Source organism: Hyperolius riggenbachi, chromosome 1, assembly GCF_040937935.1.
Source record: "Hyperolius riggenbachi isolate aHypRig1 chromosome 1, aHypRig1.pri, whole genome shotgun sequence".
NCBI classification, from domain to species: Eukaryota; Metazoa; Chordata; class Amphibia; order Anura; family Hyperoliidae; genus Hyperolius; species Hyperolius riggenbachi.
In genome coordinates this window covers 586159053-586182827 of record NC_090646.1, presented here as the reverse complement: position 1 = coordinate 586182827, position 23775 = coordinate 586159053, and the positions used below count along the sequence as shown (strand labels likewise).

Genomic DNA, 23775 nt, shown 5'->3' with positions numbered 1-23775 from the left:
CTGCTGCTGCTGGCAGTGGGACACAGTATGAATTAGCAATGCTGTCTAAACACCACAAGTGTCAGTTTCAAACACAGAAAAAAAAATTTGATCACAGCAGGATGAGCTCTGAAAAGAGCTTTTCTGGGGCGCTATTATAGCAATAAGATTCAGCTAAGCAAGCTAAGAAGGCAAGAGCCTGACTAAAGTCTGCAGCAGCTGTCCCTATTCTGTCTCTAGCAGGCACACGAGTGAGGCTAATGGCCGCCGCAGCCTGCCTTATATAAGGGGGGTGGGGCTCCAGGGCTTAGTGTAGCCTGATTGGCTACAATGCGCCTGCTGACTGTGATGCAGAGGGTCAAAGTTGACCCTCAGAGCATTATGGGGCGAATCGAACTTCCGGGAAAGTTCGCCTTCGCCGGCGAAGGCGAACCACCCGATGTTCGCCAACGAACCGGTCGGCCCACCTCTATTCATCAGCACAATAGGAAGATCCTGGAATGTGACAGTGAGCTGCTGATGCATTATACTAATCCTCAGAGCTTGCACTCTGCTGATACACAGCTCAGCAGCAGGCAGGTTGTATTATTTCACCATTTCTGTATTTGTGGGCAGCATACAAGTATTTGGAAATCGTCAGGCAGGGTGTGTGTGCGCATTGGGTCCTGCAGAGCTCTCTCCATGTCCTCCAATTGGACAGTATATATGCAGGAAGCAGCTGTTTGTAGAACAAAGCTGAAGTGGATCAGCAGGCAGGATAAGGTGAGAGAGAAGGGGGGGGGGGGTATATAGTATATAGAGCTGATGGGCGCACAGACTTGTTTATCCAAGCCGTTATTGCAAAACCCCTCTACGCAGAAATGTGCCTGATCAGGGGGATAAGCTAGGTACCAGTGTACTGCCAGCCTGCTCTCAGAGATTTGCAAAAGCTTTAACCTCTTTGGCCTGGTGCACACCAGAGGAGTTTTTCTGAGCGTTGTGGTTTTGTAAAAAAAAACAAAAAAAACATAGGATTACATTGGGAAGAGCTTTTGAAACCTTTCAAAAGCTCTTCCCAATGTAATGCTATGGTTTTTTTTTTTTACAAAACCTCATTGCTCCAGTGTGCACAGACACATAGGATAACATTAGCAGCAGATTTAAACACTCAAAACGCTCAGAAAAACTCCTTTGGTGTGCACAAGGCCTTCCTGTTGATATAAGCGTTGTGATGAAGAGGGGGAAAAAAAAAAAAAAAAAAAAAAAAAAAAAAGTATAATGCTTGTATTGTTTTACAGCCTGTTTGGCTCCTTGGAAATAACTGGCTGCTGTGATTACATGGCTCTTGGACATGTGGTCATGATCACGAAAACAGATTTGTGTAGATATTTCCTTATGCCTAGAACACACAAGATTGCATGTAGGAGAGTTGCCGGATTACATGCTAGACAGAGTCAGTGTGTTGGCAATCAGGTCAGTGCTTAAAAAGCCTGCTACTGACTCCGCCCCGTCCGTCCAAACCTTGGGGTGTCCAGATTTTTTTCACCATTATTACATGGCAAGGAAATAAACAGCGCTACTTAAAAACAGATAAGTGCCTACCTGCTAGAGAGTGCAAGCCCCACTTGTGGGATAAAATACACACCTAGCATACACGACCTGTCTACCGCTGAAGGATGTTGGTTTCCTGTAACAGCTTGCATGCAACTTATTAAGTACTCGTCCCTCCCACTGCGGAGAAGTCATCCTTGATGGGAGGGGACCTAACACTAACTAAATCCTAACCTATGCATAGCCTGGGTGCGGCCAACCATGTAAAATTGAAAATTGCGCAAAAGGTGGATCTGGGGGTGCTCAGCGCACCTCTGATTGTAGGCCATTCGGAGGCGGCCTGGTGATGCGCTGATCCACCTTTTGCGCGTTTTTCACCATTATGCCCAGGAAAAATAAATTGGGTTGTCAATCCTGCTGCCAGGTCGTAGATTTCAATTCACCGCCACAGCGCGCATCTGCCGTTTTCATCGCTGTCGCAGCTAACTCGCCTGTCAGTCTCTATGCCTGCCGAACCCTGTGAGCCTATCAAGAGTCGATTTTCATTGGCTCCTGGCCGTGTCTATCAATGTAAGCAACTCCCATAGACTTACATTTATAGAAATGGTCAGGAGCCTAAGTAAGTGGCTCCTGACCGGCTCACATGACTGACCGGCTCAGAGTGGGTGTCCTAAGGATCCCGGGGTGGACAGCCTTTGCGGCGGGTATGTGCGGTGATTCGTTGCTATTCCGTCAGTGTATCAGCGGTCTCTGGTCCTTAAAGGACTTACGAGCCCAAAACCGGAAAAAAATGTGTTTACCTGTATCAATTTGTAACGCACGGAGGACGCCATCCGCGGCCTCTGTGCAGCTCCGCCGGGTCCCCGCTGCATTCGCTCCCCCCGGCCGGACCCCGACCCCACAGCCCGGGTCGGGCGCTCCTTCCTCCTCAAATATGGCCGCCGGAGGAGGCCGCGGCTGCGCAGTCCGCACCGACGCGAGTGCGGCTGCGCAGCTCTGGGGCCTCCCTCTCCAATCCACGCTACGTAGCGTGGATCGGGGAGGGTGGCCCCAGAGCTGCGCAGCCACACTCGCGTCGGTGCGGACTGCGCAGCCGCGGCCTCCTCCGGCGGCCATATTTGAGGAGGAAGGAGCGCCCGACCCGGGCTGTGGGGTCGGGGTCCGGCCGGGGGGGAGCGAATGCAGCGGGGATCTGGCGGAGCTGCACGGAGGCCGCGGATGGCGTCCTCCGTGCGTTACAAATTGATACAGGTAAACACATTTTTTTCCGGTTTTGGGCTCGTAAGTCCTTTAAGGAGGCAGAGACCGCTGGCACTTAAGTGGTTAACCAACCATGAAAACATGACAAGACCAGGAATGTTCAATACTTATCGTATTTGTATTCAACATGAGAATATTACAAAAGATGCTCTCCCAATATGGGCAATTTTATTTGCTGAAAATTAAGTCTCTGTTACAGTTGTTGGACAGAGTCAGCATCACACAAGCAGAACAGCGTTGATGCAGCCATCGTTTTCAGGATTGTTTGTGACCTGTGCGTATTTTCCTGTAATTAGAGAGGAGAAATGAATTACATACAGACAATTCAGGGCAATCCTAAAAAGCATATGATGGAAATTATTCCACGGATAGTGCTGAACCAACACTGTAATGTCATGACCCACTGACTGCTATTGCTACAAAGTGCAGTGATAGGGTCTGAAGCACCTGTTTAGCAACAGATGGTTTATACTCTGCACCCAGAGGGACAGACAGGGCTGTTTCCAGGTAAATCTGCTCACAGAATTTGTCTGGTGCAATATATATTCAAATGTGGAGGATTTCAATGTAGAACAAAGTTGTAAGAGTAAAAATAGTCTTGGCCCTTTAGTGGAAATTGCACTACTAATGCCCCACAATTCCTCAATTATTGCAGTAAACACACAACCAATTCAACCTGTGGTACATGATCTATCTATCCTATGATTTGGCACCCAAACAGGGGTCTCATTTCTGCAGTGGCAATAGGGGTGGCACATACATACTCAGCCTTTTAAGGCCCAATTAATACACAATAGTGCAGGGGGACTAGCGTACAGACCTCCTGCTGCTAGCCTGGTACCGATACTTCAGCTGGAAGCTGTTCAGATCAATGGGACCCCAACTATTCAGTAGGCTGTTCACCAAGGACAGGAGGGAAGCCAAGTAGGTCAGTGGTTCCCAACCTTTTCCGGCCCGGGGAAGACTTTGACCAAATTTTTCTCCGGGGAACGGGGGGGGGGGGGTGTCTATGCCGGGCGGGTGTTTGCGCGACCTAGTGGACAGTGCCGTGCGCAGCAGGCTATGGGGGGGGGGGGGGGGGGGGGGAGGGGCTGCATAGCTAGCATAGTTGCCCCAGTGTAGGAGGGGGTTTAGTTGCCTCAGTATAGCTAGTATAGTGCCCCAGTATAGCGCCCCAGTATAGCCAGTATAGTGCCCCAGTATAGCCAGTATAGTGCCCCCAGTATAGCCAGTATAGTGCCCCCAGTATAGTGCCCCCAGTATAGCCAGTATAGTGCCCCCAGTATAGCCAGTATAGTGCCCCCAGTATAGCCAGTATAGTGCCCCCAGTATAGCCAGAATAGTGCCCCCAGTATAGCCAGAATAGTGCCCCCAGTATAGCCAGAATAGTGCCCCCAGTATAGCCAGAATAGTGCCCCCAGTATAGCCAGAATAGTGCCCCCAGTATAGTGCCCCCAGTATAGCCAGTCTAGTGCCCCAGTATAGCCAGTATAGTGCCCCAGTATAGCCAGTATAGTGCCCCAGTATAGCCAGTATAGTGCCCCCGTATAGCCAGTATAGTGCCCCCGTATAGCCAGTATAGTGCCCCCGTATAGCCAGTATAGTGCCCCCGTATAGCCAGTATAGTGCCCCCGTATAGCCAGTATAGTGCCCCCGTATAGCCAGTATAGTGCCCCCGTATAGCCAGTATAGTGCCCCCGTATAGCCAGTATAGTGCCCCCAGTATAGCCAGAATAGTGCCCCAGTATAGCCAGAATAGTGCCCCAGTATAGCCAGAATAGTGCCCCAGTATAGCCAGAATAGTGCCCCAGTATAGCCAGAATAGTGCCCCAGTATAGCCAGAATAGTGCCCCAGTATAGCCAGAATAGTGCCCCAGTATAGTTCCCCCAGTATAGTGCCCCAGTATAGCCAGAATAGTGCCCCAGTATAGCCAGAATAGTGCCCCAGTATAGCCAGAATAGTGCCCCAGTATAGCCAGAATAGTGCCCCAGTATAGCCAGAATAGTGCCCCAGTATAGCCAGAATAGTGCCCCAGTATAGCCAGAATAGTGCCCCCAGTATAGCCAGTATAGTGCCCCCAGTATAGCCAGTATAGTGCCCCCAGTATAGCCAGTATAGTGCCCCCAGTATAGCCAGTATAGTGCCCCCAGTATAGCCAGTATAGTGCCCCCAGTATAGCCAGAATAGTGCCCCAGTATAGCCAGAATAGTGCCCCAGTATAGCCAGTATAGTGCCCCCAGTATAGCCAGAATAGTGCCCCAGTATAGCCAGAATAGTGCCCCAGTATAGCCAGAATAGTGCCCCAGTATAGCCACTATAGTGCCCCAGTATAGCCACTATAGTGCCCCAGTATAGCCACTATAGTGCCCCAGTATAGCCACTATAGTGCCCCAGTATAGCCAGTATGGGTAGGTGGTGCCCCCCCGCCCGCGCCGCTGTTATTACCGTAACAGCTGCCGCTCTCCCCTCTCCAGCGCATGTGTTTATTCAAGGGAAGCAGCGTATCTCCCGGCTGCTCTGTGATGCGACAGGAAGCAGGGCAGCGGCTTCCTGTAGCGGCGATATGTATCGCCGTTACTATGGTAACCGAGCCCTGATTCCTGCGCATCACAGAGCAGCCGGGAGATACGCTGCTTGCCTTAAATAAACACATGCGCTGGAGAGGGGAGAGCGGCCGCTGCTAAGGTAATAGCAGCGGCGGCCGCAGGGACGTGCGGGAGGGGAGGACGGCACACCAGGCAACATGCCGCGGCACACTAGTGTGCCGCGGCACACTGGTTGAAAAACGCTGAAGTAAGTAATGTTATTACTATTATGGAGGCATTGCTAACAGTGCAATTTCCATTAAACATGAAATTTTAATGTAAGTGTATTAAGAAATAAAGAACAAGTGCCCCAGGGTACTTACCTCAGGAGGGTGAAACCCCTGGATCCTAATGAGGCTCCCCCTTTCCATTTCACCCTTGAGGATCCAGCACTGGCAGCCCCCCCAACAGTGTGCGGCAATATTTACCAATCCACGCTCCTGTGTAGGTGAAGTACAAGCATCCCCTTGGGCTCTGACGGAAATAGCTAAAGCCCCTACTGCACCTGCGCACCAGAGGAAGCCTCATTAGGATCAAGAGGGTTTCCCCTCCCAAAGTAAGTACCCCATAGTGGCTCTTTTTTTCCTTACAGGTTTACTTTTATATGCAGACTTCAGCTATTATAAAAGTCAACCTTGGGCACATCTTTACCAAATCTCCCTATTGGTACTCCGCACTATGGTGACTCTACAGTACTAGGCAACGGAGGCTCTGGGGTTACTCACTGCTTTTATTTTCGCCAGCCTATAACTCTGGAACTGCGCAGTACTCTCACATGCTGTTTTCACAACAGGTACCATTCACCTGAGCAGTTTTCATCATAAGATCAATTTCCTTGCCTACATTTGGGATGGATTTACTTGGAAGACACCCCTCCGGTGTCCCTCCCATGCCATATCCCTGTAAGTATTCGACTGCATCACTTACAACATATTTCCAGAAGTTACCCCAAGCCCCCTCTTCCCAGCTGTGATGAGAGATTAAGAACTGTGCAGGTGTGAGTGTTGCACAGCGGGTGCGCAGCTAAGCGAAGCGCTTGTCCACATGGGCTCTCTGCCGCTGTGCATGGGCAGTATAAAAGATACGCACTGCTTGGGGGAATTTCCAGGAGGCTGGGGAGTGAAGAGGACCGAGCATATGGGGGAATTTCCAGGAGGCTGGGGAGTGAAGAGGACCGAGCATATGGGGGAATTTCCAGGAGGCTGGGGAGTGAAGAGGACCGAGCATATGGGAGAATTTCCAGGAGGCTGGGGAGTGAAGAGGACCGAGCATATGGGAGAATTTCCAGGAGGCTGGGGAGTGAAGAGGACCGAGCGTAGGGAACAGGACAAACCCCAAAGATATCGAGCAGCACCAGGCTTCCCTGGATGAGGAAATCTTATTCCTCCATGGGCTTCATTTAATAGTAAAACAGACTGCTCAGTTCTCAATAAAAGTGGCGTTTTCACTTAAACGTAGCACTGTTCCATTTTTTTTGTACTGACAAACACAAAAAGGCAAATATACATACCCCAAATAACTTTGCCCCCTTGCGTGACAAGGCCCAGCTCACTGACGTTCACCTCAATCACTGTTCCCTTTGTGATGACGCCTAAGCTTGTATAAAGTGGAGAGGAAGGATTCTTCTTTACCCCGAGGATAGGAAGGCAGAATGTGGCTTTCAGTTCTGGGTGGGTCACATGTGCCTTTTTAAAACGCAACCCCTGTGAATCATAACACAACAGGTTACAAGAGAAAAACATACTGAACATATAATACACTGATTAAATAGGTACATTACAGATTGCCCTACCACAAACCGAAAGCAATAAATAAAAAAGGCACATCATCATCATCATCATCAAGAGAACCAACATTTTTATAAACATGCACTAACCAATAATTGTAAAGTCACTAGTGTCTCCTAAGCAGTTTCTCAGTTATTTAGCTTTCAGACTTTCATCGACAGACCTGAGATATGATCATATGAAGTTTACAAAACAAAATTTCTGTTTCAGTATTTGAGATTTTGTCTTTGTATTGTTTCCAGCTTAAAGTGCACCAGAGATGATATAAAAGTTTTATTATACATACCTGGTGCTTCCTCCAGCCCCATGCACACAGATCACTCCCACGCTGCCTTCCTCAGCCTTCTGTATCGCCGATACCGGGTCCCGTAACTTCAGCAGGTCTCGGCCAGTCTGCACAAGAGAAGTGTGTTCTCTACGTATCTACAGAGAGATACGTAGAGAGCACACTTCTCTTGCGCAGACTGGCAGAAGTTACGGGACCCGGTACCAGTGATACAGAAAGCTGAGGAAGGCGGCATTGGTGCGATCTGTGCGCATGGGGCTGGAGGAAGCACCAGGTATGTATAAAAATGTTATATCGTCTCTGGTTTCCTTTAAAAAAAAAAAAAAAAAAAAATGTACAACATAAAAACACAAAATCAGTATATGTACTGCTTTAATTCAGTACAGGTAGTCCCCAGTTAATTAACGAGATGGGGCTTGTAGGTTAGTTCTTAACCTGAATCTGTGCAGAAGTTCAAACGCTGTTCCACGTCTGTCACCTGTACTTTCTCTGTACCTCCCTCTGTGTCACCTCTGGTCGCCCGTTGCCTTCAGTGTCCCCCCTGTTTATTTTTTTCCCCTCTCTCAAAAACTACAAAGTTCTTTTGCAATTTTTTTCACTTGATGCCACAGAATCAAAATTTCACATTTTCAGACACTTTGTGTTGGCAGGTTCGCAACTCTGAGATTTCCTATATAGAGTTTACATTATTTGAAAATTGAATTTTTTTTTATTTTATACAGCAGGAAGGGGTGTCTGGCAAGGTTCAAAGGACCTTTCAGAACAAAAAACTCCAGCAGCCCTTTATGGTGTCGTAATTTCCGGTAATGGATGTGAATAATCTATTAGAAAATTACTTACAACCAGCAACCACAGAGTCGAGCAAATGAGGAAAACCCATCTTATAAGCCTTTGCATCTTTTAAACACAAAATGGGTCGCACCCCCAAAAATTGTATTCAGTAAGATGTCCAAAGGACTCAATACTCAACTAGCCCCCAAGAAAACTTGGGGAGTGGGGATTTAAAACTGGGAGCAAAGAGGCGACCCAACAAGAAGGTGGCTCAAATTAATATTCTGATAGGCTATAAATAAAAATGGCTTACCTGAGGTAGTAAACCACTGAAAGTACAAAAGACAACTGTAATGAGAGATATATATGGAGGCTGCCATATTTATTTCCCTTTAAACAATACCAGTTGCCTGGATGTCCTGCTGGTCTATTTGGCTGTAGTAGTGTATGAATAACACCAGAATCAAGCATGCAGCTAATGTAGAGGCAGAGGATCAGCAGGATAGCCAGGCAACTGGTTTTGCTTAAAAGAAAATATGTCAGCCTCCATATCCCTCGTTACCGTTGTCCTTTAACCTGTTGCGAACCAGACTGCTATGACCGTTTTAAGACCAGGGAAGTCTGTACTCTAAAGAGCTGCGATTCCACAGCAATCACGGGGTCAGAAGCCAATTGGCTGCCTAATATTGTTGACAGCAGAGGGAGCGGGTGCAGCAACGCGGACATCATTGGGAATGGCGAAAGCGAGCAGTGCAGGTGATTGAAATCTACGCCATGCCAGGAATGACAGCTGCCTAACAGCGTAGATTTCAATCAGAGTAGTCCAGAAGAAATATTAAAAATATTTACTAGCAATGAAAACAACGCTGTTATAGTCTTGGAGCTTGCTGATTGGTGGCGTAAATAGGGTACCTGAACCCAGGACCTTCCACTTGGTTGAGTGGTCATACTTTGAAAGCTATTTTAGAGTGTCCCAACTTAGTATAAAATCGTAAAACGGTTGCAATATCAATGAAGACATTTGGTGTAGTTTGCACACATTCCTCACTAGTGTGACATTGGGAGCATAATTGACTGCCCCCAAGCTTGCACATCTGCTGCTTCTGTGTATACTGGCATGAACAGAGATTTCACAGACGATTTGTAGTGGGGCATCAGCAGCAGCAAGCTCCCTTCATATACTGGGAGTAACACCCTTATCCCATGACTGACCGCATTGTTTTAAGTTTCCAAGCACTGAGACGACTAGTCCCCATTGTTGCACTCATCTTTTCGAGAACAGATATGCCATGGCACAATAGATGTCCATAGGTAGTTATGACTAGGCCTGAACGATTTTAGGAAAAGATTGAATCGCACGATATGTCAGAAATTGCGATTTCGATTCGATTCACGATTTTCTTAAAATAATGCTTTCGTACTAAATTCACAATGCACGCCATGTACTTCGGCCAGTTATCACGCCTGAAACAAACCATTTTAGGATTAATCAGAGTCTGCTCATTCAGCTCCTTTATCAAATGCACAGTGTCCAGCAGGCCAGCACACAACAGCTTTGCACAGATCAGTGAGATCACCATGCTGTTTGCCTCAATCAGAATTCTGCTGTGCAAAGGAGGCGGAGCTGTGATAATACCATTTCCAAGCCTAAAGATTTGATTACTGGCCATACTTTTTTTTTGAGTTACATGCCCAGCTGGAGTGAGCGTGAGAGCTGATGACAGGTGCACTGGAGGGAAAACAAGTGAGACCCTGCGGGCCGAGTCTGCCGCTCGCCCAGCTGATTACGCGCTGGGAGCACTGTTGGAGGCAGAGGGAAATGAGCGAGAGCCTGCAGGTGAAGTCTATCGTGCGGCGCCCGCCCACCTCATGACACGCTAGGTGGAGTCTGTCGTGCGGCGCCCGCCCACCTCATGACACGCTAGGCAGAGTAGGAGGGCAAGAGAGCCAATGATGTAGGAGGAGGAAGCGGCGCACAGCGGGAGAAAGAACGGAGTGATAGTGAGCCACCGCTGGGAACAAGAGCCAATGAGCCGCTGCTACTTGACCATAGAGCGGCAAGTTGGAATGCACAGCGGGAGGGCGCGGGATATCGGAAAAATCGATGCTCTGACGATCACGGAATCGCCGTTTCCGTGATCGCAATTTCGATGCAAAAACGATAAATCGTTCAGGCCTAGTTATGACCCTGTGCACCTAGGCTCTTTTAGCCGGGAGCACCCGGCTGTCATCGGCTCACCTCCTCCTCTGCCATAAGCAGAGAAGCACCGGTCCTCCATTCTCTCATCTCACCCCAAACGGGTACTTTTTCATGCCACCCGGCTTGAAATAAATTCTGGATAGAACAATGATGACCAGAACTACAGCAGAAAGCGTATATGTGGTGTATGAGATAAACACCTCCTCCACAGTGTAACCATAGTAAAAAAAACAAACAAAAAAAACAAAAAAAAAAAAACAACTTACCATGGGTCTTATAAATCTTTCATATTTGGGGGGTTTTCTGGTGAAGCCATCTCCAACAAAGCAGACTTTGGTCACCATCCTCTTCCAGGCCTTCTTCTGCCTCTTTCCTGTCCGTATAACTTTAAGTACTTCAGTTTCTCCTTGAGCTCGTACTTTGGGCAGAGGAACCTCCCACTTTCCCTATGAACACAAGAAATACTTGGTGTAAAGCACATATTCTAAACATGCTAGATTATTACATTCCCTGTCTTTATTGCTGCTCCAGGTATTTACTTACAGCCTTTTCTTTTCGCTTTTGCTTGATCATATTGGAGAGAACTTTAGCTCGGCTTTGTCCCTCTCTGTCCAGTAGATAAGCTGGGACAGCGCCCTCTGGTGTCTTTTCATCATTCTTCTGTTTGGTATTTCTCTTCTCATGCATCTTAATACTGAACAGGATTGATAAAATAATTTTACAAGCATTTCACAATATGGTGCATAAATATCCATGTCTGTTGGCCACAGTGTAAAAAGAAATAAGTCAACTAATTTTATTTTCCTGGATCACAAGCAAATATTACTATTCTTTCTAGAAGGAGGATTCTGGCTTCTACATGCATTAAAAGCGTTTAATGCTTCTTCAGTTAAATTTAGGTTTATTAGACAGTACACAGTGTTAAAGTGAACCAAGCACAATCTTTAGCACCCAGGGCATCTCAATAGCACATTAAATATGCATGCCAACAGTGTGCCTCATTCATAAAAAAAACATTTCAATTTTACATTTAAAAGTTTAGCAGAGAGTTTTATTACCCTACTTCTGCAGCCTGCACAACCACAGATGTTTCAGGCAAGTAAGGACTGATATTTTATTGCACACATTAGCAGAGAAAAAAAAAAAGCTTTCATCAGCAAAGGGTGAGGGTAAAAAAGGACAGGGGTTCGAAGAGTTTAGAGGTCACAGATGCTATTGTTACACCTTCCTCTGGATAAATAAAGGGCGGCTAGAAGGGGAGGGGAATATGGCAGCTCCTAGACCTATTAAAAACCAGGAAAAACGTGGTGCTTGGTTCCCTTTAAGACAGCTGACACTTAGAACACAGCTGTAAAAAAGGCTACTTTTCTAGATTTCTTGCAGATCACTGATAAAAAACAAAACAAAAAAAAAAACAAACAAGACAAACAAGGCTGCCAAATCATATTCCTAAAGGAGTTGACAAAAGTATTCCTCCAGCACAAGATCCCGTAACCACACAGAAAGTAAGGGAAGTCATATGTTGAAGGCAACCCTGAATTTACACACAAAGGTTTGAGTACCTTATACACTTGCGTATAAGCATAATTTTTTAACACAAAAAATGTGCTGAAAAGTTACCCCCCTCGGCTTATATGCGAGTCAGATGAGCAGAACAGATGATGAGCAGGTTTTGTTACTGGCAGAGAAGCGTAAGGATTGTGCACTAGTTATCCTACTCTTGCCAGCTGGCTCCCTGCTGTGTCCATGCCCCCATCCCCTGCAACCATGTGCAAAGTGCGCTGCTCAAGACTACCTGTGTCCCCTGGCTTGTGGAGTGTGCAGGCAAAGTGCCAGCAGTGCAATGATCGGGGATACTTTGTGTGGCAATCATGTCTCATATCTGTGATGCCATGTAGTGGCATCTTGAGACACAGCTGTATCATCCTTGTAGGGCATCTGGCTATGGGTAAGGGGGCTGACCTGTACTGGAGGTACATCTGGCCACTGTGGATGGGGCTATACTAGGGAGGAGGGAGTTTAAACATGAGTCAACCACTTTTTCCTGGTTTCTGAGGGAAAAGTGGATACCTCGACTTATACGTGGGTCTGCTTATATGCAAGTATATATATGGGTATTGTTAATGCTCTTACGTTTTAGAATAGATGTACAGATTTGTAAATTACATAGAAGTACATCGAAGTTTTCACAGACACAAGCAGCAGTGAATACAAGTCACTTACGTTTTCTTCATCTGTATCTTCTCGGCATGGCGCTGCTTATGGTAAAGTTTCGCCTTTAGACCAATGAGTTTCTTTGCTTTCTGTGACCGCTCATGAGCCTCACGGCTCTCCTTCTTTCTCTTCTTTTCATGGTAGTCCAAGCGATAACCATACCGCTTACGGTGCAATTCAATGTAGTCGTTCTGAGGCTGGAGGGGAGAGGTACAAGGACTATTTTAGAATCAGTATACAGAAAACATACAATTATGTTTATGTGCAGATTGAGGATGTTGCCAGATTGTGTCTTGTATTACTAACTATTTCTCTGCTTGCGCATAGAAATGATTTACAAGATGCAATTTCCTGAACATTTTGTTACAAATTGCATGCAGCATGGAATTGTCAAATCAGATAAACCAGCTGCAGATATGGATTGATCCACTTCCAAGTTTAGTTCAATGAGCAGCACAAATGTTCATCTACATGGAAAAATCAGCAGCTTGTTGCTGCTGATGGACACTGTACACTTTCACACAAAAAAATGCTTCAGTCACTAGAACAGCGTTTGCCACCACTTTTCCAGCCTGTATCCTTTTATTGATGCTAATGTTTGCCAAATACTCCTCTGTTGTAGATGTCAACATCTGAAATATCCCTTGACATATACTGTAAATATTTCTTAGGTGGTATAAGTACAAATTTGATAGGAACACTTCATAATTGTGTGTGATTTTTTTCCCCCTGACACTCCCTTATTTTAATAACCTAACAGTACGTGTGTGTGTGTGTGTGTGTGTGTGTGTGTGTGTGTGTGTGTGTGTGTGTGTGTGTGTGTGTGTGTGTGTGTGTGTGTGTGTGTGTGTGTGTGTGTGTGTGTGTGTGTGTGTGTGTGTGTGTGTGTGTGTGTGTGTGTGTGTGTGTGTGTGTGTGTGTGTGTGTGTGTGTGTGTGTGTGTGTGTGTGTGTGTGTGTGTGTGTGTGTGTGTTCCCGAAGGACTTCTGGGTAGATCCCACACCGCCAGCCTGAGTGACGTACATGCGGTACTTTGTCTCTTTGACTTGGATGTGCTTAAAGGGAACCTTAACTGAACGGGGGGTAAAGAGTTTTACTTACCTGGGGCTATTACCAGCCCCCTGAAGCAGTCCTGTGCCCTCGGCGCCGCTCTGGAATCCTCTGGTCCCCCGCTGTCACTTAGTTTCGTTTTTAACGACTCACCAGTCGCCGGCGCCGGCCGCCATGCGTATTATTGGACGCATTCACCAATGCAATTAGCGCTATTGCGGACCGCAACGCGTACAAAAATACGCATTGCCGCATTCCGCACGCGTAGATATGCGGCAACGCGTATTTTTGTACGCGTTGCGGTCCGCAATAGCGCTAATTGCATTGGTGAATGCGTCCAACAATACGCATGGCGGCCGGCGACTGGTGAGTCGTCAAAAACGAAACTAAGTGACAGCGGGGGACCAGAGGATTCCAGAGCGGCGCCGAGGGCACAGGACTGCTGCAGGGGGCTAGTAATAGCCCCAGGTAAGTAAAACTCTTTACCCCCCGTTCAGTTAAGGTTCCCTTTAAGGTGCCCATACATCTCTCGATTTGGTGGCCAATCGACCATCCGACTCAACACAAAACTGGCTGGCGACACGCCACCTCACCACGCTCCTGCTGCTGGGAGTGTTCTGTGCATATGCAGACCGAGAAAATTACTACTGCACATGCGCAGAGCACTCCCGACAGCATGATTAGGGTGTGCGTGGCTCGAGATTGCGCATGTGCAGTAGCCTTTAACTGGCGAGGATGGCATGGGCACAGGATGACTCCAGGGGCCTGCCAGAAGCAGTTAGTTAAAATGATTTTTACATTTCGGCTTTAACCTCCCCGGCGGTACGCAGTTTTAGAGACTGCGTCCGCGGGAGGATTTTTTTTAAATAAAAGTTGCTCTATATACCTACAGTGTTCTCCCCAGAATTTATTTCCAGCCGGGTGGCATGAAAAAGTAGCCGGGTGGGGCGAAATGAGAGAATGCAGGGCCGGTGCTTCTGTGATCAACTCTGCTTACAGAATAAGAGGAGGTGAGCCGATGACAGCCGGGTGCTCAGAAAAACTAGCCGGGTGGAGCACCCGGCTAAAAGAGCCTGGGGAGAACACTGACCTAAACTAGCACTACGCTAGCTAATTATGTCCGCCGAGCCGCCCGGCACCTAACTGAACACTCCGATCGCCGCCGGTAATATTTACCAGTCTGCAATCCCGCGACAGCCGCAGCTTCATGATCCAACTTCACTTGTCGCGATGGCGACGACTGGACATGACGTCATGCTCAGTCCCGATCCTCCCCATAGCGAAGCCTGGAGGTGAAGGCTGCGGCGTCGCGGGATCCCTGGGGGGGTATGTATTACAGCGTTGTTTGCAGGCGATCGGTGGGGACTGGAGGTACTTGGGTGACATCATTAGCTAGCAAAGTGACAGCTTAAACATATAGAGCTACTTTTATTTTTAAAAAAATCCTCCCGGGGCTATGTGATCCCCTGCGGCGGCTAGCCAAACACTGTGTCGGGCTTACCGCCAGGGAGGTTAATAAGGCTCGGTTCACATAAGCATTTGCCAACAGAACTGGCCGCACGTTCCACTGAACGGACAAAAAAAAATGCAGCAGGACCCAATTTTCCTGACCGTTTCTCTCAGCGAAACGGAAGGTTGTGCAGCACAATAGGATCCTATGGAAGATGAACGTTTTACAGCACACTGGCTGCAAAAATGGATTGTTATTTTTAATTATTTTTTAGTATTTATATAGCGCCGACATGTTACGCAGTGCTGTACAGTATATATATATATATATTTTCACTAACTGTCCCTCAAAGGAGCTCACAATCTAATCCCTACCATTGCCATATGTCTCTATTATGTAGTGTATGTATTGTAGTCTATTATGGCCAATTTTAGGGGGAGCCAATTAACTTATTCGTATGTTTTTGGAATGTGGGAGGAAACCGGAGTGCCTGGAGGAAACCCACACAGACACGGAGAGAACATACAAACTCTTTGCAGATAGTGCCCTGGCTGGGATTCGAACCGGGGACCCAGTGCTGCAAGGCGAGAGAACTAACCACTACGCCACCGTGCTTTCCAGGATCCAGATGGCCAGACCCGTACGGCCTGTTCCGGGAAAAAACGCAGGTGTGAACCGGGCCAAACCCTTTAAACCACCAGGAAGCAAGAAATACGGTACTCAGAATAATTTTAATACCATATTGAGTGTTGAAAAGACATGTAAAAAAAAAAAATAGCTCCTAGGTCAAAGAGCCAGTTTGAGGATAGTCATCCTAGCTGATCCCTGTGCAAGAAGTCAGCAACATCAAGAGACACCTGTACAAGCTGTTTATTAAGGCTGCTTTCACAGTGGGACGTTACAGGCGCACGTTACAGCAGCCTGTAACGCAGCCCAACTCACAGTAATGAAAAACCAACGGACTGTTCACAGTGCCCACATTGCGCGTTCAAAGAAAGTGCAGCATGCTGTGCGTTATACGCGGTTTTAGCCGCGTTAGACTGTTTGCACTTGCTCAGTGCAGGAGAGGAGGGGAGAGTCCGCTATTGTCCCTAGCCACATGGCTAATTAATATTCACTGCACTGTGTGCATGGATAGGGAACTGGCTAATGGACAGAAAACAGAGTTGTGGTCAATGGATCGTACTCAAAATGGGAGACTGTTAGCAGTGGGGTCCCACAGGGGTCTGTTCTGGGTCCAGTGCTCTTCAATTTATTTATTAATGACCTAGTAGATGCAGTAGTGAGCAATGTTGCTATTTTTGCAGATGATACAAAATTGTGCAGAATCATCAACTCTCAGGAAGATAGTGTCATATTGCAACAGGATCTGGATAGGATGGCTATATGGGCACATACATGGCAGATGAAATTCAACGTTGACAAATGTAAAGTCATGCATTTTGGACGTACTAATGGTCTAGCACCATACAAAATAAATGGGATACAGTTGGGGACATCAAACTTGGAGAAGGACTTAGGAGTACTCATTGACAACAAGTTAAATAATCGTACTCAATGCCAAGCAGCTGCAGCTAAAGCTAACAAAATTTTGGGATGCATTGAAAGGGAAATAAAAACTCGAGATGCTAGCATAATATTGCCCCTGTTTAACTCTCTAGTAAGGCCACATCTGGAATATGGAATTCAGTTCTGGGCACCACATTACAAAAAAGATATTGCAGTTTTAGAGCAGGTGCAGAGACGAGCAACAAAATTGATACGTGGGATGGAAGGTCTCACTTATCAAGAAAGGTTAGATAAACTGGGTTTATTTAGTCTAGAGAAAAGACGCCTTAGAGGGGATCTAATTAACATGTATAAATACATCAGAGGGCAATATAATAGCTTGGCGGATGAGCTTTTTGTCCCTAGGCCTTCTCAAAGGACTAAAGGACATGATCTGCGTAAGGAGGAAAAACATTTTAGCCATTTATTTAGGAAAGGGTTCTTTACAGTTAGAGTGATTAAGATGTGGAATGCATTGCCATAGGAAGTCGTTATGGCAAACTCTATACCTGCATTTAAAGGGGGCTTAGATGCTTTCCTTGCGTTGAAAGACATCCATGGCTACAATGACTAGGTAATGCCTAATGATGTTGATCCAGGGATTTTATCTGATTGCCATCTGGAGTCGGGAAGGAATTTCCCTTTAGGGGCTAATTGGACCATGCCTTGTAAGGGTTTTTTCGCCTTCCTCTGGATCAACAGGGATATGTGAGGGAGCAAGCTGGTGTTGTACTTTATACCGGTTGAACTCGATGGACGTATGTCTTTTTTCAACCAAAATAACTATGTAACTATGTGTGACATGCAGCGTTTACTTCCTGGAGCGGCCGTTTTGTGCGGCGATTGGCTGGCAGGACCACGTGATGCGGAGTGTTCCGATCAGGTGGTCTCCACAGTCTTTGGATGGTTTCGTTCTACCAGTATCGAACGAAAATGGCACACCAAGAGACGTATAACACGTCTCTATGTTGCGTCGGAGTTTAGCACCACCATGCGTTGCGTTAGGGGAACGTTATGCGACCTTAACATCCCCTCTAACGCAACGTCTCTGTGTGAAAGAGGCCTAAAGGTACAACTGATCGTTCGATTGATCGAGTACCATTAATGGTCAATCACAATTATTGGATCAGACGGTTAATCATTCAGGAAATTGGATTATTCATATGCACTTTTTACTTGCTGGTCAAAACAATCAAGAAATATCCCTTCAGCCAAGGAGAAACAAATTCTGCTGTTAGCTCAAAAGCTGGGCCCAACCACTGATATCACCGGGATTGTCCACATCTCCAGAGGAATTAAAAAACTAGCTTGTTTAAAGGTGGCCACTAACCTTTTCTAGAGAAAAATCGTTCAAGCGATCAGATAATTCTGATTGGAAGAAAAATCGTTCACAAAACCATCAACAAACCAGTCTTTGCTTTCCATCTATCGCAATCAACTAGAAAATCCAAATTTTGGTTTGACCAAAATCCAATCGGACAACTATTTTCATAATCGTTCATAATCGATTGTGCCCATCAATGGAGATTATTTACAACCAATCCGATCAGAATTTCTGACCAAACGATTTTTCGCTAGAAAGTGGACCGTTGTGTGTTTGCACATGCTCAGTAGCATTTGTATGCTATTCTGTCGGGTATGCTAAAATGTTGGAACACCGGTAGTGGCCTCCTTAGAAAGATCAGAAAAGAGTTGAAGCCCATGTCTATGCTTTATTAGTGTCTGCATGAGGAAGTAAGAGACGTTCACCGCTCTGTGAACTATGACAGCAGCTGAGGGCAGCTGGCTGGGGAAGGGGTGGCAGACATGTCTGGACAAGCACATGGAGCAAAGCCAGAGCAGCTGCACCGCACTCACCATGATGTCCGGTGTGTGCTTCTGCCCGTCACTGACTGCTTGCTGTAACCTTCCGCTCGCTCCGGCCTCTACAGATGACAAATGAACGACCAGAACAGCCCAGCCGCCTCCACCGAGCGACGACGATGATGGAAAAAGGAAAGCCCCGCCCAGCCAACAGGCAATCATTACATCACTTCCGGCTCTTCTCCTGGCCTCACATTCCATTCAGTTATGGGCAGCATCTTATCTAATATCACCTAGCGCTGCACTGGGAAGATGGGTCCCGCTGTTCTGACTTCAAGTCGCTGGTCAATCGCCCATTTCCAACACTGTCCCGCAGCCCTTTCGAACAGCTCGGAACTATTTTTCTTAGATGAAGTTCCCAGTGGGAAGCCATACTTCGTTGCAACAGCACGACGTGCATTCTGGGTAGAAGGTCAGACGCGAATTTTTACGCGGTGACGTCAGGTGCGTGGAATCCTGCATACGGAAGAGTGGTGGTGGAGGTCACGTGTAGTATGAAGTAAATGACAGCTAAAAATCTTAGATAGGTGAGCATCTTGGGGTGAGTTACTCCATTCACTTCTGGTGTCTCTTTATCATTACTGTTTGTTTTGTTAGATGTTAATGGTTATCATTTAGATATAATTCTTTCACTTATTAGGGACTTTGAAAATGTAACACCTCATCTCTCCCTAATATATCTGCCAGCCTTAAGCCTGGTTCACACCTGCAATTTTGATTGGCCAATTACTGACCAATTTTATCACCACCACCCCCCCCCCCCCATGTAGTATGAGGGTTTATCTATACAATCTGCTCACAGTATTCAATATCTGTTGACCCTCACTGCATAGAAGTGGTAAAATTGGTAAGTGATTGGTCAATCATAATCGAAAGGGTGTACCAGGCTTTAGTTCAAGCATCCATTACATCAGATCTGGACTAGTCCAATGCTGTCTCCTCACATCACTGCCAGGCTGATAGTGGGATTCAGTGGCGTAGCTAAGGAGCTATGGGCCCTGGTGCGAGTTTTACATTCCCCCCCCCCCCCCCCCCCCCCCCCAAGCACTCTATACATAACAATTGTTATAGCGCATCAAAACCTGCTAAGGACAGCCACATTGTCAGAGGTGCAAGAAGGGGATGTGGAACAGTTTGTTCATGATTACTATTCCGAGCATCTATAGAAGTTACTATTACCAGCACAGGACTAATAAAGAGTTAATACTGTGGTTGAAGGTGGGCCCCGATGCGGTCGCAACCTCTGCACCGCATACATATGAAATCGGCGCCAGTAGACTTGTGCGCAGGACACAGCCAGTATATGGCTGATCCTGCTTCTGCACAAGTCCGGGCAGTGTTAATTACTATTCCCCCTCCAGGCCGCCATGGATAGTGGGGGAATGATATAATTCGGCTTCCAGCTATTGGTACAGGCCAAATTACTGTGTTTTAAAAGCAACTTCGGCTCCGACTTCTGATGGAGCCGACGGTACTCACTGAGCACCGCTATACAAGTGATTCCCATTCTAGTCTATGGTGGCGCCGGCTGCGCCCAAATCTACCTGCGCTGAAAAGCACTGCTCCGTCTGCACAACCCTATTGCTACGCCACTGGTGGCATTCCAAGTCCCCCTATTTAAATTTGTAAGCAGTTTCTATAAATCTTCCATAGTGATAGCTATTACATACTTGAAGTCAGACTGGATTAGCTGCATGCTTGTTTTAGGTGTGTGATTCAGCCACTACTGCAGCCAAAGAGTTCAGCAGGACTGACAAGCAACTGGTATTGTTTAAAAGGAAACATCCATATTCCTCTCAGTTACGGTTCCCTTTAAAGGGAAACTGAAGGAAACTGAAGGGAATAATAAACAACAAGTGTCAGCGCCAAGGCAGAAGGCGACCGCAGCCGAGAAGGACAATGTCCAAAAGTCCACACAAGCAATGAATATATAAAGTCAGCGCAGGTCTATAGTAATACAGCTTTCATCATTTTTTGGTATACAGGATCTTCGAACAAAAGGGTAAAGAAGCAAGGCTTACCAGATTCCAACAACCCACATTATAAGGTTGTAAACGAGTTTGATAGGTGGTCCGCAGAACTTTCAAATGGTGTCGTTTCACCAGCGATGCTGCACACTACAGATTCCTCCGGAATATAGTAGATATCCTGAGATCGCAGAGACTCACCAAAGGGGAGTCCAGTAGGATAGTGACATGAAAGAGATGTACGGCACATCTAAGTGTAAACCGTCTTTATTACATAACAAGTAAAACAATTAAAAACAAGGATAAAGGAAAACTCACATACGGGGCCCGTGCACTGGGAACCCCGAAAAAGTAGCGCGCATAAAATGGTCAATAGAAGACCTCAAATAAAATGGTGCCGCCTGTCGCCTTCCCGACCGGTTTCGCAATCTTGCGTCATCAGGGGAGAAAGGCGACCAGGCGGCCAGCACCAACTTTATAACATTTTTGAATTAAAAAGTGGGAGTGGTTAGGCTCCACCTTATTCAGACTACACTAGTCAAAGGCAGAAAGCATCAAACATGAAATAAAACATTGTGACAAATTGCATTGTGTCAGAGAGACAGTAGCAAAAGATCTCTCAGATAGTGTGAATAAAAAGAGGTGAATGCAATATTACCTGCATATTCAATTCGTAGTAGGCTAGTTAAGGCTAAATTAAAAGCTAGATTGATTACTCTGACCTAGGGCATATCTTTCCTATGTGAAAACTTCTTTCTAGATGAAAAGCAGGCACTTCCTGTACCAGAAGTAGTCACTGGAACTCAGGAAGTAGCCTTGCACTCCATCAGGGTCAAGTGGAGCACAAGTTCTTCCTGTGAAGGGAAAAAAAAAAAAATCCAATGCGTATGCAATGACGCATACGATCATAAAAACGCAGGTAATATTGCATTCACCTCTTTTTATTCACATTTTATTTGAGGTCTTCTATTGACCATTTTATGCGCGCTACTTTTTCGGGGTTCCCAGTGCACGGGCCCCGTATGTGAGTTTTCCTTTATCCTTGTTTTTAATTGTTTTACTTGTTATGTAATAAAGACGGTTTACACTTAGATGTGCCGTACATCTCTTTCATGTCACTATCCTACTGGACTCCCCTTTGGTGAGTCTCTGCGATCTCAGGATATCTACTATATTCCGGAGGAATCTGTAGTGTGCAACATCGCTGGTGAAACGACACCATTTGAAAGTTCTGCGGACCACCTATCAAACTCGTTTACAACCTTATAATGTGGGTTGTTGGAATCTGGTAAGCCTTGCTTCTTTACCCTTTTGTTCGAAGATCCTGTATACCAAAAAATGATGAAAGCTGTATTACTATAGACCTGCGCTGACTTTATATATTCGAAACTGAAGGGAAACTGAATTATGTGGAATCTGCCATATTTATTTCCTTTCAAACAATACCAGTTGCCTGGCAGCCCCCTTCTGATCTATTTGGTTGCAATAGTGTAGACTACAACAGAAACACGCATGCAGCAAATCTGGTCAGATCTGACAATAATGTCAAAAACATCTGATCTGCTGCATGCTTGTTCAGGGTCCATGGCTAGAGGCTGTATTAGAGGCAGAGGATCAGCAGGAAAGCCAGGCAACTGGAAATGCTTAAAAGGAAATAACTATTGCTGCTTCCATATCCCTCTTGCTTCAGTTGTCACTTGCAAACCTACATACAGAGTTTGTTCCTTCATGTACTTTTATTTAGTTTACTTTATGTAGACTTTACAGAAGTATTTTTTTAACACAGTTTTTTTTGTGTTGCAGAAAATAATGCAGTCTACTTTTTAGTCTGGAGAATACGGAACACAAACAATGTTGGCAATGCTGAAGTTTTTGCCTGGGAACTTGCCTAGATCATTTTATGTTTACACAGAGGTGAGATTACATGGTGCACATAGGGATGGAACACTCTGTGTGCAGCTGTTAGTTTTAACCCCCTTGGCGGTATTCCTCAGTGTATCTCGGGGTTACTTTTCTCTGCAATTAGCGGTAATCCTGAGATACACTCATGGAGACCGCCAGGAGGGCTGGCTGCAGAGTGCGCAGTGGAGCTCTAAGGATCACTCACCTGCCAGGGATCCAGCCACATGACCTCCCGGGACCCCATGAATATGCCAAAATTGCCATCAGTCATATGGAGACAGAGGGTGATCTTCAGCATAAATTTAGAGTTCCCCCTGGAGGACTGTGGCCGAATCCCAGGGAAGTGAGTGATCTACGGGTTCTGCTGAGCTGAGCACACTGCATAGAGGCCGGTGGGACCTCTGGTGATGTATACTGAATGGGGAGGGGGAGACCTAACTACCTATACTAAGGGAGGGGGAGCACTATATGGCTGCCTAAGCTGGGAGGAAGGGAAAGGGCACTGCCTGGCTAACCATAAAAAAGGAGGTACTCTCAGTCTACCTATATTTTGGGGACCTCTGTGGCTATATTGGGGGAGGCACTTTCTGGCTACCTATAGCCACATGTACGGGGGTCACTCTCTGGCTAACTAAACTAAGGGGGTACACTCTGGCTAGCTACACTTGGGGGTCACTCTCTGGCTGTCTAAACTGGAGAGGGGTCCTCTGGCTGCCTACATTTAGCCGCCTGATTCTTTCCAGAGAAAACATTGTAAAGCTTGTAGAGAGTAAGATCTGGGGAAAGCATGCTGCTAAGGAAGTTATTACAATGCGAAAATGCTTTACAATTGACATCTGTTATTAATCAATGCACTTACAGTAAATGTGTTTTTCTGTTGAAGCCATGCACAGCATGCTTTTTGCAGACATGCGTAATTTAGCGCACACAAAAGCACATAGTGCATGTTGTAAACCTTGTGCCTGAACGCTTCATATGAGTGCAAAGCTTTACCACTTCGGATGTAGTAATAGGCCGCATTCATTAGTGCTTTATGGGGATTTTGATGTACAGTATATAAACCATCCATTACACTACTAGATTTGATAGATCAGGTAAATGATCTACAGTATATGTGACATTTCCTAATGACTTCTCCTTTACTTCTGTACAGTGTGTACAATGCTGCAGAAGACAACTGATACTGTATGGAAGAGCGATATCTCCCAATCACCATGTCAGGAAGTACAGCATGCCAACAGGTACCATTTTCTTTGTTTCTTCTGGCTTGTGAGCATAGTGGCTTGCTTTGTATTAAAGCAAATCCGAAGCAAAAAACAAAAACTTGTGATATAATGAATTGTATGTGTAGTATGGCTAAGGAATAGAACATTATTTGCAAA

The 23775-nt window shown here is 46.2% G+C and overlaps 2 protein-coding genes across 4 annotated transcripts in view; one reads left to right on the top strand and one right to left on the bottom strand.

The window, feature by feature from the left end:
* Positions 1-2868: 2868 nt before the first annotated feature.
* On the bottom strand, positions 2869-18740 carry NSA2 (NSA2 ribosome biogenesis factor). The gene is made up of 6 exons (XM_068248537.1): positions 18519-18740; positions 12623-12810; positions 10943-11093; positions 10666-10845; positions 6866-7058; positions 2869-3055 (listed from the first exon to the last, which is right to left on the bottom strand). The coding sequence occupies exons 1-6, from the start codon at positions 18723-18725 to the stop codon at positions 2988-2990; spliced, it is 987 nt and encodes a 328-aa protein (XP_068104638.1). The 5' UTR covers positions 18726-18740; the 3' UTR covers positions 2869-2987.
* The window catches only part of GFM2 (GTP dependent ribosome recycling factor mitochondrial 2), a 70534-nt gene continuing 65473 nt past the window's right edge, over positions 18715-23775 (top strand). Inside the window, exons 1-3 of one of the 3 annotated variants that reach the window (XM_068248506.1) lie at positions 18715-19051; positions 22295-22405; positions 23547-23634. In XM_068248506.1, the coding sequence (XP_068104607.1) occupies positions 22343-22405; positions 23547-23634 (151 nt within the window). In that variant the 5' untranslated portion in view covers positions 18715-19051; positions 22295-22342. Of the gene's footprint in view, positions 19066-22294; positions 22406-23546; positions 23635-23775 lie in introns of all 3 variants that reach the window. The other 2 variants (XM_068248515.1, XM_068248524.1) reach the window with 2 other exon arrangements.

Excerpts from the sequence above, each read along its gene's own strand:
- NSA2 (XM_068248537.1), bottom strand. The coding sequence starts at position 18,725 with ATGGAATGTGAGGCCAGGAGAAGAGCCGGAAGTGATGTAATGATTGCC. Across the intron at positions 12,811-18,518 it reads AGCACACACCGGACATCATG|CCTCAGAACGACTACATTGA; the intron begins GTGAGTGCGGTG and ends TCTCCCCTCCAG. Across the intron at positions 3,056-6,865 it reads AGGGGGCAAAGTTATTTGGG|GAAAATACGCACAGGTCACA; the intron begins GTATGTATATTT and ends CTCTAATTACAG.